The 17,823-nt window shown below is 40.6% G+C and overlaps 1 protein-coding gene across 1 annotated transcript in view; it reads left to right on the top strand.

Annotated features, from left to right (window-relative positions):
• Positions 1–2,282: 2,282 nt before the first annotated feature.
• Positions 2,283–17,823, top strand: part of ENTPD6 (ectonucleoside triphosphate diphosphohydrolase 6) — a 44,335-nt gene continuing 28,794 nt past the window's right edge. The window contains exons 1-8 of the mRNA XM_075864486.1: positions 2,283–2,433; positions 3,967–4,196; positions 5,597–5,673; positions 8,338–8,481; positions 9,529–9,604; positions 9,730–9,765; positions 11,151–11,239; positions 14,450–14,529. Of these exons, the coding sequence (XP_075720601.1) occupies positions 2,426–2,433; positions 3,967–4,196; positions 5,597–5,673; positions 8,338–8,481; positions 9,529–9,604; positions 9,730–9,765; positions 11,151–11,239; positions 14,450–14,529 (740 nt within the window). The 5' untranslated portion in view covers positions 2,283–2,425. The remainder of the gene's footprint in view (positions 2,434–3,966; positions 4,197–5,596; positions 5,674–8,337; positions 8,482–9,528; positions 9,605–9,729; positions 9,766–11,150; positions 11,240–14,449; positions 14,530–17,823) is intronic.

The raw sequence follows: 17,823 nt of genomic DNA, 5'->3' as shown, positions 1-17,823 counted from the left end.
ATACTGTTGGCTGGGCCCTGAATCTAATCCTGTCCCGAGGCATAGCCATAGGGGTGATAGTCCTATAGATATGCTGTCTCCAATATAGGTGGGCTCACACAATTTAATTAGAATATGCGCTAAGAACCTCACTATTGTAAGTAGATTCAGTATGCATATTTAGTTAAAAAATGGGAACTCAGCACTCCAAGGTATTATGCAATAAGTGATATTTTATTTCACATATAGCGAAAAGTAGTTATCGGGCAAACATGTGATTTGTGGGACAAACCATAGGCTACAGGCCGTTTTTTGGGGGGGTTGGGGCTGTATGGCGTTAGCTACAGGGAGGGTGTATGGTGCTATATGCAGGGGGGCTGTATGGCACTATCCACAGAGGGGTGGCCTGTATGGCGCTATCTACAGGGGGATGTATGGCGCTATCTACAGGGAGGGGCCCGTATGGCGCTATCCACAGGGAGGATGTATGACACTATCTACAGGGGGGCTGTGTGGCGCTATATGCAGGGAGGGGGCTGTATGGTGCTATCTACAGAGGGGCTGTATGACGCTATCTACAGGGGAGGCTGTATGGCGCTATATACAAGGACAGGGCCGTATGACGCGATCTACAGGGTGGCCTGTATGGTGCTATCTACAGGGGGCTGTGTATGGTGCTATCTACAGGGGGCTGTGTATGGCGCTATCTACAGGGGGCTGTGTATGGAGCTATCTACAGGGGGCTGTGTATGGCTCTATCTACAGGGGGCTGTGTATGGCTCTATATACAGTCGGCTGTGTATGGCTCTATATACAGGGGGCTGTGTATGGCTCTATCTACAGGGGGCTGTGTATGGCGCTATCTACAGGGGGCTGTGTATGGCGCTATCTACAGGGGGCTGTGTATGGCGCTATCTACAGGGGGCTGTGTATGGCGCTATCTACAGGGGGCTGTGTATGGCGCTATCTACAGGGGGCTGTGTATGGCGCTATCTACAGGGGGCTGTGTATGGCGCTATCTACAGGAGGCTGTGTATGGCGCTATCTACAGGGGGCTGTGTATGGCGCTATCTACAGGGGGCGCTGTGTATGGCACTATCTACAGGTAGGCACTATCTACAAGGGGGGTTGTGTGGCACCCAGGGGAGGGGGCCCCAGTCAAAAGTTTGCTATGGGGCCCAGTCTTTCTTAGTTACACCCCTGCCTGTATACTTTTTTACATTTTGCTTGAACGTGCTGATCAAACTTTTTTGTGTGTTATATATATTTTCTTTTATTATTATTCTTTTTTTTAAGACCTTAGCAACACCCCTGGCTGCTAGCTCGATGGGTCATTTAGGAGACCCTGCGATGAAGCTGAAAGCTGCGGGCCATCAGCCATGAAAAAAAGTTGGGGGTGCCCCAAGAAGATTTGCATCGAGATCCATAAGACTTTAGCTACTCCCCTGACAGAGATATTCTGAGCATTGTCTCCAGGAGTCCAACAGAGCCCACCACACTAATGTTCAGCCACCATGCCAGTGTGCATGAGCCCTTATATGTTGTATGACAGCAGAGTATAAAAACTAAAGTATTTGAAAAAAAATAACCTTATTAGGGTGTATTCACACATGCCAGTACGTATGTAACACTAACCTCAAATTACAGCTGAAAAAAAGGGCATCCCTGTAAAAAATGCAAAAACCACATGTAGTGGCTCTCGCGATTTTAAGGTGCTTGTGTCACAATTTTTGGAAAACCGCAGCAAAATCAGTGACTTGCGGCCTCACTAACAAAACAAAAAATGCATGCCCAGCCTATTCGGTGTGCATTTCTGACAGATTGCAGAGATCTGAACTATGTCCGCCATAAGGATCTATTTTGTGGTTATATTGCATGATAAAAAAAACACTAGAGTACTAAGGGTAAGGATTTGGTGCGTTTTCTGATGCGGTTCTAACTGCACCCCCAACTACAACGTGTGAATGGACCCTTACATGAGGTATTTTTTTTAGGTTTTTTTGCAGCAGCTTTTATAATTGCATCAAAAGAAACTGCTAATAAGACGTCTCATGCCGGAGTCACGTTTTTCACAAGAAAAAAAATAGACAAAAACTGCACCTGCGAAAAATCACTCCTCTCACACGGAACAACCCCCATCATACAGAGGGTTTCCCCATGACAGAACATCGCTCTCCCCTGTGTCAGTCTCCAGTGCAACAAAGGCTCTGAACACACCCGTCACCGCAGCTCAACACACACACGTACTAGGCCCCGCCCACTTCCTCTCCGGTCACGTGACCTTCAAACCACGCATTCCAGTCTATCTTGCACCCTATGGGAGCTGTTTGTTTCGTTACGTGACATCCTCCAGACGCCTTGGAATGACGTAGAGGGGGTGGGGCCGTGACGTGGAGCTAGTTGACAGTAACAGGAGCTCTGCCCGGCATTCTTATGGCTTCTGATTATGTTCAGGTAAGTGGAGACCGGGAACGAGCTGCTCCTCTGTATGTTCGGTGGCCACTCAGGTTTATTATAAGGAGACCATAGAACTATTGATAAATACCTCATCTTCTCTGGCACTTATTGACATTCTGTCAGCCATTTATTAGGGGACATTTACTAATATTGCTCCATAATCCCCTCACGGTTTGTGTCCTCCATTGCTCTCCATTACTTTTCTAAACTGAAAGGCGCAGAAAACTTAGTATTTGAAAGCCAAACCCAGTTATGTGCTATTTTCTTAAGTGTAATGACATTGATAAATTTTCCTCAATTATTTTGTATATTCGCCCATTATAAAGCATTAAGCCACCCGTATAGCGAACCTGCTCACCACAAAGTTGCTGCTGCCTGACGCTTTCATGTAACACAGAATTGGAGGTGGGAAAAGCTGTGCGACTAGTGTAAAAGTTAAAGGGGTTTTATGTAAATACGCCTCATTTTTGTACAATGTAAAGCTTTTTTTTAGCAGTTTTGTAGAATTCATCCAATGCAAAACCGCAGGTAGTTTTTGGTCAAAAAAGCGTTACAAAAAGTGCTTTAAACAAGTGGCGTGGGTTTTTTCTGTCTCATTGATTGGAAAGCCACCTGGGGGGAAAAAAACCGCTTCTGGCTCCGATTGAAATCAATGGGGGTGATTTAGGGTATGTTCACACGCAAACGCAAAATACGTCTGAAATTACGGAGCTGTTTTCAGGACGAAAACAGCTCCTGAATTTCAGACGTATTTTGCATGTACTCACGTTTTTCGCGGCGTCTTTTACGGACGTAATTGGAGCTGGTTTTCATTGGAGTCAATGAAAGACTGCTCCAAAAACGTCCCAAGAAGTGTCCTGCACTTCTTTGTCGCGGGCGTCTTTTTACGCGCCATCTTTTGACAGCGACGTGTAAAATTGCACCTCATCTGAACAGAACATCGTAAAACCCATTGAAAGTAATGGGCAGATGTTTGCAGACATATTGGAGCCGTCTTTTCAGGCGTAATTTGAGGCGTAAAACGCCAGTAAGGGTATGTTCACACGAGGGCGTCCGTTACGGCTGAAATTACGGGGATGTTTCAGCCTGAAAACATCCCCGTAATATCAGTCGTAACGGCATGTGCAGGCGCTTGAACGCCGCGTCAACTACGGGCGTAATTGGCGCTGCTATTCATTGGAGTCAATGAATAACGGCTCAAATTACGGCCAAAGAAGTGACCGGTCACTTCTTTGACGCGGGCGTCTATTTACGCGCCGTCTTTTTTGACAGCGGCGCGTAAATTACGCCTCGTGTGAACAGACAAACGTCTGCCCATTGCTTTCAATGGGCAGATGTTTGTCAGCGCTATTGAGGCGCTATTTTCGGACGTAATTCGGGGCAAAAACGCCCGAATTACGTCCGTAAATAGGCCGTGTGAACATACCCTAAATGCTGTGTGAACTGATGTGGTTTTTAATATTATAATTTTTCAATTCAAGTCTAAACAGCCGGTTTCAGTACAATTCTTGAAAACTTTTTGTGTTGCAGTTCTGAAACGACAACCATGAAAATTTCAAAGTTCCAGCTTCTCCTGTTTGTTGCACTTTGTGTCACGCTCTATATCAGCTACCTCCGATGGACTCCTAGTACTCACACATCTGTGCCTGACCTTGAGGACGCATATGGAATATCAAATGAGATATTCTATGGTATAATGTTTGATGCCGGGAGCACCGGCACACGAGTGCACGTTTACAAGTTCAGTCAAACATCCTCTGGTAAGCGATCCTGCATACAAGCTTCTATTGGTAGCGTTAGGGTAGCACCAAGGCTGCCAAGCCTCCTTGCCTCATTTCTGCCCTCAGTTGATCGGTCGTTCTGCCTTTAGCAGAAGACTTTAGTATTTGAGAGAGACTGGTTGCTAAGGAGGTGCTATCTGACTGCCCCTTTAAAAATGGAGCGGTTGTTCGTGTATCCTGCTCAGAGTAATAGTGCCATTGAGTCCTGCAGTTTGTGTACTTCTGGTGTGGTGCTGCACTGAATCACACAGTTGTGAAATTGACATATGCAGGAATGTCACAACTCCTCCTAATACATCTTCAGTCATGATTCACATCAGGCATAGCTTGTAAATAGAAATTTAGGAAGCCATGCATCTTTACATTAGTACCCCCTGAGTCATAGTACACGTTCACCTGTAAAAGACACATACTGCATTCTGCTTACATCACCTGCCAGCTCCGGTTTTTTTTATAAAGTAGACAAGCAAAGCATGTTTTATCTTTTAATATTTTAGATTTTCTTGAGATAAGTCATAGCAGATTATGCAACATTGCCAAGTAGGTTGTCCTTTACAACCCATAATGTCCTATCCATTGTTTCTCAGCACTTGTGAGAACTAAATGTCCCAGCATGCCATGTTTTGTATAGTGTACTGAGCATATGCAGAACTTAGTGAGGGGTGTGATTGGACAATCATTACTTTTTATTACTTCTGTTTTTGTTGTAGAATATGTTTTTTTTTGCTGACAGCCACTGGTCCAATTTAAGGGGGGGGGGGATGTTGGGGGGTATTCCCATCTAAGACATTTATGGTTTATCAACAGGATATGCCATAGACAATCTATCTGATAGATGCGGATTCCAGCTCTGCGATCTGCACCTATCACTAGAACAGGGGTCATCTGCTTTCTCGTCTGTTTCCGTAACTCCCACCACTCCATTCATTCTTTGGCCCTGGATGCGGCGGCTGTCTCAATGAACGGGACTGGGGTTGGGTGATCCCCGTTCTGCTGATAGGTGTGGGTCCCAGAGCTCCCGTATCCCAGGGATATGCCATAAATGTCTTAGTTGGGAATAACCTTTTACCATAGAGGAAATATACTTTTGAACAGCAAATTCTGTAATTCCAGCTTCTGGGACCCTGGCTGGCCAGTTTGTAATAAGTATCTGTCATATTAGTAGTTATGACACATACAATATGTTATTAAATTCTTCTTCCCTTCTGTATAATGCGCTGAAGGATGACAGAACATGTAAACAATAGTGCCAAAATTAATGGAGATGATGATGTATCACGTGAGTCCTGAGTCAATATCATCCCTGCTGGCACATGCGCATACATATAGAATGTAATATTTCATTGGCGTGATCTGATGATTTATTTTTTCTTTATCAGGAGAACCCCATCTGGAACATGAACTCTTTAAGGCTATAAAGCCGGGACTGTCTGCATATGCTGATGAGCCAGATAAGGCAAGTTATCCAGTTAGAGGTTTGCAGATATCTCTTATTTGACTGCTGTGATTTGCTAAAATATTACAAGTGATACTTGATGCAAATGAAAATACTTTGCAGCCCCGGTGTGGAAGTCTTCGAGCAGGTGTGCGGGCTGTTTGCATATTTTTGAAAATATAAGAATGTTCTCATGATATAAGGTTTCCAGAATCCCATTATAGACCTTGAGATATTGAAGTGTGTTTTTGTGTTTTTTTTATAATTGAAATTAAACCCAGCCTAGAAAAGAAAAATACTTCTTAAGGGATATAAAAGGAAAAAGGATCTGTTTTTAGGGAGGAGAAGAATAGATTCCTAAACTGGCCATTACTTACCCTATCGTATAGCTGTGGTGGGTAGCAGCCAAGACAAATATTGGACTACTCAACGTGTTAGTTATGGCTGGGAAGCTATTGTTAGATGTCATGCGATTAAACCATTACCTTCTATGTAAGTCCGGGAACATAACTTGTTTGCATAGGGATTATGTGAGATTTCTACAAATAGCTCAGTAAAAGAGACTATATTACTTACCTATGCAGTGCTGGCTTCTCAAAGCCATCAACCTCTCCCGTATGGAAATATTGTTATAGTAAGGCGAAGACTGCATGCAAGATAATGTATTTATTGTTGATGTATTTAAACTGTGTATATAGCTAAAAACAACACTTCCACCTAAGGCTGTGTTCACACTGAGTTTTTTGCAGGAGGAAAATTCTGCCTCAAAATTGGGATTTTGAGGTAGATTTTGTCCTTACTGCACGTCGTTTGCTGCGATTTTCGCAGCGTTTTTTGCAGTGTTTTTCGCCCGCGGCCATTTATGTAAACGGGAGGTCAGAGGCGTAAACGCGCGAAGATAGAGCATGTCCTTTCTTTCTCCCGCGAGGCGGTTTTACCGCTTGAGGGAGAAAACCGCCCCCGCCGCCCATTGAAATGGGAGGCATTTTCGGACGGTTTTTGACGAGTTTTGCGGAGCGGTTTCCACTCCAAAAAGCGCGTCAAAATACTCCCTGTGAACAGGCCCTAATGGATACTTGAAAAAAATAAGACATTCTTCCTTTAACCTCTTAACGCCGAAGGACGGATGTATCCGTCCTCTGCAGCTGCTAGTTCGCGCAGGAGGATGGATATATCCGTCCTGTGATGGCGCGGGTACTGACACTGTACACACGCGATCAGCGGCAGGAGCACGGCTGTTATACACAGCCTGTCTCCTGCCACAACTGCCGGAATCGAAGCGTGCTCCGATTCCGGCAGTTTAACCCATTAAATGCCGCTGTCAATAGCGACATCTAATGTGTTTAACAGAGGGAGAGAGCTCCCTCTGTCACCACATCGGCGCCCCCGCAAAGAAATCGCGGGTCGCCGTCGGGTTTAAATGGCAGCCGGGGGCCTAACAAAGACCCCCAGGTCTGTCCTTCAGCAAATGCCAGAGGCATGGCCTAATAGATTGCCTGTCAGATTTACAGGCAATAATGCTTTGATATACTAAGTATACCAAAGCATTATATATGCGATCGGCAGATCGCATAGTGAAGTCCCCTGGTGGGACTAAAAAAAAAAATGTCAAGCAGTTAAATAAAGTTTGTGGGGAAAAAAAAATGTACAGATAAAATACAACTTTTTGCCCAAAAAGTGGTTTGATTTAGTAAGTGTTAAAACAAATCACACATACACATATATGGTATCCCCATGATCATAACGACTTGAACAATAAAATGAACACATTAATTAAACCGCAGGATGAACGGTGTAAAAAAAAAACACAAAAAAACAACGGCAAAATTCTCTCTTTTCTCCCATTCCCCCCATAAAAAATAAGTTAATCTATAAGTCATATGTACCCCAAAATAGTACTAATGAAAACTACACATTGTCCCGCAAAAATCAAGCCCACATACAGCCACATTGACGGAAAAATAAAAAAGTTACGGCTCTTGGAACGCGGCGATGCGAAAACAAGTAATTTTTTTCTAAAGGTTTTTATTGTGCAAACGTAGGAAAACATATAAAACCTCTACATATTTGGTATTCCCGTAATCGTGCCGACCCATAGAATAAAGTGAACATGTTATTTACGCTGCATAGTAAACGGCATAAATTTATAACGTGAAAATCAATGCTGGAATAGCTGCTTATTTTCAATTCTCCTAAAATAAAGTTAATCGATATATTAGAAGCATCTAAAAATGGTGCAAATACAAAATACAACTCGTTCCGCAAAAAAAACAAGCCCTTATACGGCTATATCGACGGAATAAAAAAAAAGTTACGACTCTTGGAATGCGACCGTGAAAAAACAAAAAATAATCCTTGGTCATTAACGTGCAAAATGGCCCGGTCATTAAGGGGTTAAATACTATAAACCTTGACCTTAGAGGAGCCAGGAAAACTACATGTAAATACAGGGATCACGTTTTTCCACAGAAGCTGAAGCTTTGTAGGACAGATGTTGACTGTTTTGGGGGCATTTTAAGCATGGTGACAAATGCCAGCATCATATTTTGAGAAGGAGTCACGTGTATAGAAGAAAAAGCAGATGGACCCAGTAGAGTTTTAAAACCTTTTTTTTTGGTTCTTCAAGCACCTTTTTACTAGATAAAGAACAAACGTTCATTACCACTTTTTCTCCCACGCTCTCAGTGTGCTGCAGGAATAAAAGACCTGCTACATATTGCAATTGAAGAAATACCTGAACGCCTCAGGAGATCTACTCCACTCGTCCTCAAAGCTACAGCTGGATTACGTCTTTTACCAGAAGAGAAAGCACAGAAACTGCTGGGCACGGTAATATATTTTTAAAATGCTTGTCTGCTTTTATGTAAATGAAAATGGGGTTGTCTCGTCTAGAAAAAACATTTTTAAATAAAAGGGCTTTCCCTTAGACGTAACCTCTATAAATTAGCCAGAGCGGAAATCAACTACAACGATCAGTCAATTTGTTACATGAAATAAAAAAAAATTTCCGATACTTTAATATCGATGACCTTTTCTTAAAATACTTCATCAATATCAGGTCGGTGGGGGTCCGAATCCCTGCACCCTCACCGATCAGCTGATTTAAGGGGTCGCGGTGCTGCAGCACAGTCCCATTCACTTGAATGGGATTTAGCTGCAAAAGCTGAAGTATCGGCACAGCTACTGTCGCTGGGTAAGCTATGAGCTCACTGGAATGCCGCGGGCCCCCGTCAATCAGATGATTGGTGGAAGTGCCGGGAGTTAGACCCCTGCCGATCTGATATTAATGACCTATTGTAAAGATGGGTCATCCATATCAAAGTCCCAGAAAGCCACTTTAAATATTCATGTTTTAAAAACCTGCATTCACTCACATGTGCAATTTGCAGAGTTTGGCTACTATGAAATGGGACCGGAAATAAACATAAATGTATAGAGCAATGTCCTATAAATTGTAGGAGAGTAAGGGCATGTTCACACTCTTAGCAAAAAACATCTGAAAATTCGGAGCTGTTTTCCAGGGAAAACTTCTGATTTTCAGAAGTTTTTTTAAACAACTCTCGTTTTTTACGGAAGTTTTTGGAGCGGTTTTTCGATAGTCCACGAAAAATTGCTAAAGAAGTGGCATGCACTTTTTCGCGGGCGTTTTTTTACGTGGCTGTTTTTCATGACTGCCGCGTAAAAAAAACCCTATGTGAACAGAACGCCGTTTTTCCCCTTGAATTCAATGGGCAGATGTTTGGAGGCGTCCTGCTTCCAATTTCCGGCCCGAAAAACGGCAGAAAATAAGTGGTATGAACATACTCTAGGGATAATATCTTGTTTTTTTTTTTTGTTTTTTTTGTTTTTTTTTTTACAACTCTCCATATATTTTAGGTGACGAACATTTTTCAGTCATCTCCGTTCCTTGTTGGAAAAGAAAGTGTCTCTATTATGGATGGTACGGATGAAGGTGAGCAGGGTCGCATATTCAAGTTACTTGCAACTACAGCCATTTAAAAAATCAAGCTGGAAACCTGAACTGATTTCCCCCCAAATCTACAATACCCTGGTAATCAACAAATTTTTATTTTCCAGGAATATTTGCTTGGATAACTGTTAACTTTCTAACAGGTAAGCATTGCTAGCTGCCTTTTTATTGGAAGACTTTATTTTTATGCATGTACCCGTTATATAGATCTCAAAATTAAGTGTTCTGTACTGAATAAAAGTTGCCCAAATGCTGGAGTCAGCAGAGTGCGCCACTGTTTAACCCCTTCATGGCTGTCATACGGCTATATATGTTCTAACTGCTGATGCCCCGTGCAGTTAGCACGTGTATAGACTTTTGCAGCGTGCATCAGGGTTTAATGAGTGCAGAAGCTGCTTCAGCGTGAGCAACTTTGCACTAATCTATGTCGGCTCTCTTTACAAGTGCCAACACCTCTTTGACTTAATTTCATAAAACAAATGTTTTTGTTTTTTTTTTAATGAAACTATACTAACAAGTTTCAGCTCTGCTCACAATGGGGCAGTCTGCACTTATCTCTCTATCCCTCATCTCTTCCCGTGTCAGCACCCCCCCCCCCCCCTTCTCCCTCCTTCCATGGCTTCTGCCCAGAGATAACGGAGCCAGTGTGCTTGTTATCTGGGCAGATAAGGTACGGAAAGTTTTTTGTTTCAACTCTTTAGTCTTCTTCTCTCTCCTGGATCTTCTGTGAGGGGAGAGTGAAGAAGGATAACTGTTACAGAGCTGCAACAGTATGTATATATATATGTGTGTGTGTATATATATATATATATATATATATATATATCAAATAAATATATTTTAGAAATTGCAAGACTGTTTTTTTTTGTTTTTTTTAGTGATTTATCTGCTCATACTAAAAATGTAAAACATTAAATTAATTAAACTAATCTAGAAAATTAAAGCCTCCATAAGTCTTGTAAAAATAGTTAGGATATTCAAAGATTTTATCGTTTAAAGAAGTGCATATCAGAAATGGAAAATTTGACCTGGACGCGGGTATCAATGACCCTTGATACCTGGTAAGCAGCTCATGGGAATGCTGAGACCATGTCAGGGTTTTGTCAGTCTGCTATGTCCAGTGTCATAGATACTACTTTACATAGAGCGCTCTCTGGAGAAGGTGTTCAGAATTTGCTCTTCTACACTGTTTCCACCTTCTTCCCTGCAAGCCTTAAATTAGTGCAAACACTGGGGGGAATTTATTGCAACTGGCATTTCAGACACAAGGCTTAATCTAAAGACCGCTGTAGTAAGATGCTTCTAATTTATTTAGGAGTTTTACCTTTTTATTTTTATAAAGACTCAATGGGTGGGTATCTGATGGGTGTACTCCAGACATATGATGGTCTTATATTTGTTTAACTTTTTCATACAGTATGTAAAAGAAAAAATGTATCTTAGAAGTCTTGGTATATTTGATGAGCGCAAACAAATGTATAGTATGCTTTCTGCTTTTTTACGTGCTCTATTTGTCTTATTCTAATAGGGGGTTTAACAAATGCTTCTGCAAAGTTGGCTGGAATGCTGGATCTTGGTGGTGGATCAACGCAAATCACCTTCTATCCATATGAAAGGGTATAGTTGACCATAATCATCATCATCCTCCTGTAGACACCATAGTATTCATCTACTATAGCATTCCAAGGAGAAACACTCCAAATAATTTTATTGTTGATGACCACTTCACATTAACCCCTTCAGGACACAGCCTGTTTTGGCCTTGTGGACGCAGGCGATTTTTTAAAATCTGACATGTGTCACTTTATGTGGTAATAACTCCGAATTGCTTTTACCTATCCAAGCGATTCTGAGATTGTTTTCTCGTGACATATTGTACTTTACTTCTGTAAAAAAATTTGGTCGATAAATTCAATATTTATTTGTGAAAAACACCAAAATGTATAGAAAATTTGCACAAAATTGCATTTTTCTAAATTTGAAAGTATCTGCTTGCAAAACAGATAGTAATACCACACACAATAGTTACTAGTTAACATCCCCCATATGTCTACTTTATGTTGGCATCGTTTTTTGAACATCCTTTTATTTTTCTAGGACGTTACATGGCTTAGAACTTTAGCAGCAATTTCTCATATTTTCAAGAAATTTCCAAAACCTATTTTTTCAGGGACCAGTTCACTTCTGAAGTGGCTTTGAGGGCCTTATATATTAGAAACTCCCCATAATTCACCCCATTTTAAAAACTTCACCCCTCAAAGTATTCAAAACAGCATTCAGGAAGTTTCTTAACCCTTTAGACATTTCACAGGAACTAAAGCAAAGTGGAGGTGAAATTTACAAATGTAATTTTTTTTGCAGAAATTCATTTGTAATAGAAAAAATTCTGTAACACAGAAGGTTTTACCAGAGAAACGCAACTCAATACTTATTGCCCAGATTCTGCAGTTTTTAGAAATATCCCACATGTGGCCCTAGTGTCCCAATGGACTGAAACACAGGCCTCAGAAGCAAAGGAGCACCTAGTGGATTTTGAGGCCTCCTTTTTATTACAATATATTTTAGGCTCCATGTCTGGTTTGAAGAGGTCTTGTGGTGCCTAAACAGTGGAAACCCCCAAAAAGTGACCCCATTTTGGAAACTACACCCCTCAAGGAATTTATCTAGTTGTATAGTGAGCATTTTAACCCCACAGGTTTTTTGCTGAATTTATTGGCGTTAGTCTGTGAAAATGAAAATCTACATTTCTTCTGAAGAAACAGACATTTTTTAATTTTTGCAAGGAATAAAGGAGAAAAAGCGCCCCAACATTTGTAAAGAAATTTATCCTGATTACGGCAATACCCCATATGTGGTCATAAACGTATATTTGAACACATTACAAACCTCAGAAGGGAAGGAGCGGCATTTGGGTTTTGGAGCTCAAATTTTGCTATAATGGTTTTCGGTGCCATGTCCCATTTGCAACGCCCTCGAGGGACCAAAACAGCAGAAACCCCCCAAAAGTGACCCCATTCACTATCCGAATCCAAGAGAGCAAATGCCTCTTAAGTGGTATATAACTTGTGTGCCATTTTTTACATATTTTTTTTAAACTTATTTTTTGTAACAGTTTTAATAAAAGTAACAAAGAAAAAGCCCATTGATCAATAAATTTATGAACAACCCTAAGGCCCTGTTCCGCAAAACTCGTCAAAAACCTCCCGAAAATGTCTCCCATTGATTTCAATGGGAGTTGGATGAGCTTTTTTACCGTGAGCAAAAAAAACGCATCGCGGTAAAAAGAAGCGACATGAGCTATCTTGAGGCGGTTTCCGCCTCCAAAACCCCATTTCAATCAGTCAGAAGGGTAAAAAAAACACCTCGACGAGTGTTTCGACGAGTTTTTGGCAAACCACTGTGCAAAAAACGTCCGGAGCAGTTTTTGCAGGAGGAATTTTCCTCCTGCAAAAAATTCCGTGTGAACACAGCCTAACAATGAATCAATGTATTTAGAATTTACAGACGTGTAAAATATATGAAGAGATTTATATAAGTATATGTGTGTATACGTATATATTACATGTACGGATATATCTATATGATGTTATAGATATAACATCCCTAATTATTAATTTTTAGTATTAACAAATTTCAAATATATGTCTATATATAATATATATTACGTGTGTGTCTGTGTGTGTGTGTGTGTGTGTGTGTATGTGTGTGTATATATATATATATACACACACAGTATATAAATATATATCTATATAATTTTATAGATGTAAATATATAGAGAGAGACAGATATATATATCTGTCTCTCTCTCTCTCTCTCTATATATATATAAAATCATATAGATATATATATATATATATATATATATATATATAATGTGTGTATATATATATATATGTGTATGTGTATATATATATATATATATATATATATATATATATATATATATATATATATATATATATATATACACACACATTATAAGCCCTAATTGATTATTAATTAACTAATTAATTGTCCTAGTCTGAGTACTATCTACCTAAACTATAGCTAGCTGCCTACACTAAACTATGTGGAGGTGTTATTTGTGTGTGTTTTTCACAGTCGGTGTGTCTTTATAGGAGACACACAGCAGCTGCTCAGCACAGCGCTTCTTCTCCCCCACTGTCTCAGAACGATCTGACAGGGGGGGAGGAGAAACAGTGTAACAAACAGCACGAAAGTTTGTTGCTGCAACAAACTTTGCTATGAACACCATGATAGCTTTATCATGGTGATCACGTCATCAGGACCGACACCAATCCGGTCCTGATGTCTTCTCTCAGCACTTAGGCTGCTAATAGCAGCGTGTGCTGAGAGATTCAGAGCACAGGGAGAGCGCTGTGCACTCTGTTCTGACACCACGGAGATTAACGGGCTGCAGGAGAAAAGCCCAGCACGGCAGCCCGTTAATCTACGTGGGCTGGTCGTGAAGGGGTTAAAGTGTGCCTCCAAGTCTTTTCTTCAGCCCGATTTCATAGGGCCCATGCAGAGATACTCTTCGAGCACTTTTCGTTTGCCTCGACCACTGTACAATCCAGCATGCAATAGTGTATCTCCTTGCCTAATGTCTGATCGGGAGATCATACTTGGAGGGACACGTTAAAGGAGAGACTGGCCACTAGGTGACATTTTTTAACTTTGCTTAGATCTGAGATTTTTCTCTTGCCAATGTATGTTCAGCACTTGAACAGCTTTACAGCGTTTAGTATTGGGCTATAGAATGCCTTGTGTATTTATCTATTAAAGTGAATTTACTGCCATGAAAATGTATTCTTTTATACACAGACCACGTTTACTACTGCACCACCTGGATTTATTACCAACTTTCAGTTATTTAACCGCACGTTCCACCTCTACTCACACAGGTGAGTTATATTCTGATCCGTTCTGGTAAATCTGGCTTTACATGCAATGCATCCATTTTCGATCATAACTTACGATATTCGTAATGTGTAAATGTACGCCGGCAGTTGATGTTTGTGGAGTTTCTAAGAAAAGTGATCGTGCCAACCATTTCATGTGTTAAGATGACTATAAAGGGAAATCGAACTAGCGATTGCCATTAAAGGGATTATCTGGGTTTCTAAAATTGACTTGTTACATTTGTAGCAGCCATGCCAGGTATTGCACCACTGTCCCATTCAAGTGAATGAGACAGTGGTGCAATACCTTGCACGGCCACTACAAATGTAACGGCGCATGCAAGTACGAACGAGGAGGAGCACTATGTATACAATGAAGAGGTTGCAGCGATCGTACGAGCGCCACGTCCCTTCAAACAGCTCATCGGCAAGGGTGCCGAGAGTCAGAACTCCACAATTAAATATTGATGGCTTATCCTTAGGTTGGGCCATCAACTCTAGAAACCTGGAGAACCCCTTAATAACCGCTGATACGCCTTTTCACAGCGGTCATTAGTGGGCTTTATTCTGATGCAATAGCCTTTTCACTGCACTTCATCAGAATAAATAAACAGCAGGGAGCCGTTAAATCTCCCTGCTCTCAGCTACCAGAGGTAATTGGGGGCATCCCTGCTCGAACGGGTGAGATCGATATTAGTATAGATCTCACCCGTTTAACCCCCTCCGATGCGGCACTCGACAGCGAGCGCCGCATCAGAGTTGTTTTGGAGAGAGGGAAGGAGCTCCCTCTCATCCCACCGACACACGGCGATAAGATTGCTGAGTGTCTGTGTCTCCTATGGCAGCCGGGGGCCTAATAAAGGCCCCCAGGTCTGCCTGTAGTAAATGCCTGCTAAGTCGTGCCAGAGGTATGGCCTAGCAGATGCCTGTCCGTTTTAAACGGACAGGCAGTAAAACTATTGCAGTGTATTATAAAAGCGATCGGATGATCGCATATTAAAGTCCCCTAGTAGGGCTAGTAAAAAAGTTTAAAAAAAATTAGAATAAAGTAAATTAAACAAAAAACACTTTTTCCCCTTACAAAATGCTTTACTATTAAAAAAAGTTACATATATTTGGTATCGCCACGTCCGTAATGACCCCGACTATAAAGCTATTACTTTATTTAACCCGCACAGTGAACGCCAATAAAATAAAAAAACAATGGAAAAATTGCTGTTTTCTGTGAATCCTGACTTAAAGAAAATGTGATCAAAAAGTCGCATCTACTCCAAAACGGTACCAATAAAAACTACAAGTCTTCCCACAAACAAAAAGCCCTGATACAATTGCATCGGCGAAACAATAAAAAAGTTATGGCTCTTCAAATATGGAGGCACAAAAACAAATAATATTGAAAAAAAGTGTTTTTACTGTGTAAAAGTAGTAAAACATACAAAATCTATAGAAATTTGGTATCGTTGCAATCGTAACAACCCGTTGAATAAAGTTATTGTGTTATTTATATCACACGGTAAACGTCTTAGATTTAGGACGCAAAAAATGGTTGTTTTTCTATCTATTTATTAACCAATAAATATGTACCCCAAAATGGTGCTATTAAAAAATACAACTTGTCCCGCAAAAAACAAGACCTTATACAGCTATGTCGACGCAAAAATAAAAAAAGTTTTATAGCTTTTCGAATGTGACGATGGAAAAACTTTAAAAATTGCTTGGTCATTGGGGCCCAGAATGCAAGCAGGGGGAAGGCATTGAATAAATCTCCATGTAAAGCCTTGCTAAATACTCAATAACAGTTGCGTTTTCTTCAGATCGCATATCAAATCTTTGAAGGTCTCATTCAGACAGCCATAATACTGTTCCATATGGTAGCCATATTTTTAGTGGCAAGAACAGGAATGTTTTCCTGACCCCATTCTTGCCACTTAACCCCTTAATGACCGGGCTTGTTTGGGCCTTAATGACCAAGCCGGATTTGTTAAATCTGGTATGTGTGAGTTTATCAGAGAATAACTCAGCGAAAGTTTTGAATATCCAAGTAATTCTGACATTGTTTTTTCGTCACATGTTGTACTTTATTTTAGTGGTAAAAGTAGACTGATACGATTTACGGAAATTAATAAAAAAATAGAAAAAATGAAGAAATTTTGTAAAAATTATCATTTTTCCCTATTTTTAACGGCAATATGTCACATATGTACATACAGTACGATTTTTTTAATTAAATATATATTTCCATCTCTCTACTCTATTTTGGCAGCACTTTTGAAAAAAAGATTTTTTTTTTGAGCAATTTAGAAGACTTACAAGTTTGGTAATAATTTTATACATTTTGAAGTACATTTGGTTTTCCTGCACCAAGCCAGGTTTTCAGAGGCTCATAGGTGTCAGAATGGTGGAAACCCCCACAAGTGACCCCATTTTGCAAACTACACCCCTTAAGGTATTTATTAAGGGGTGTTGTAAGTAGTTTGACCCCACAGTTTTTTTGTAAGAATTCATGCAAAGCAGGCGTAAAAAAATATAATCTCACTTTTTTCATAAAAGTATAACTTTGAAGACCGATTTCTTTGTAAAGCGACCATAAGAATGAAGAAACACACCCCAAAATCTATCACCCTGTTTTTCCTGTTTTCAAAAATGCCCCCATTGTGACTCTAATGCATTGCCTGGACACACAGCAGGGACTGAAAGGAAGGGAGCAACCGGAGGCATTCAGGTCTCATATTTTGCTTGAAAATGTTTTAGGCCCCACTGTATATTTGGAGAGGTTTTGAACTACCAGAACGAAAGAAACTCCCCATAAACGACCCCATTTAGAAAACTAGACCACTTAAGGTATTTATCTAGGGGTGTAGTGAGTATTTTGACCCCACAGTTTTTTGCTAAATTTAAGGTGAAAAAAAATAAAAAATCACTTTTTTCATAAAAGTATCACTTTGAAGACCGATTTCTGTGTAAAGCGACCATAAGAATGAAGAAACACACCCCAAAATCTATCACCCGGTTTCTCCTGTTTTCAAAAATACTCTCATTGTTGCCCCAATCTGCTTATTAGACGTGTGGCTGGGCCAAAAAGAGAGGGAGCACCCTTTGGCTTTCAGGGCACAATTGAATAAATTCTCTGCCCCATATCATGCATTTAGAGGCATTGAGCTGCCTGAACAAAAAAAAAACCAGGCAGAAATGACCCCATTTTAAAAACTAAATCCCTAAAGGTATTCATCTAGTGGTGTAGTGGGCATGCGGACCAAAAATTTTTTAAAGGAGGAAATAATGGGTATCATTTCAGAC

The sequence above is a fragment of the Rhinoderma darwinii genome, chromosome 4 (assembly GCF_050947455.1).
Source record: "Rhinoderma darwinii isolate aRhiDar2 chromosome 4, aRhiDar2.hap1, whole genome shotgun sequence".
Taxonomy (NCBI): Eukaryota; Metazoa; Chordata; class Amphibia; order Anura; family Rhinodermatidae; genus Rhinoderma; species Rhinoderma darwinii.
This window is presented reverse-complemented; position numbering and strand designations above follow the sequence as displayed.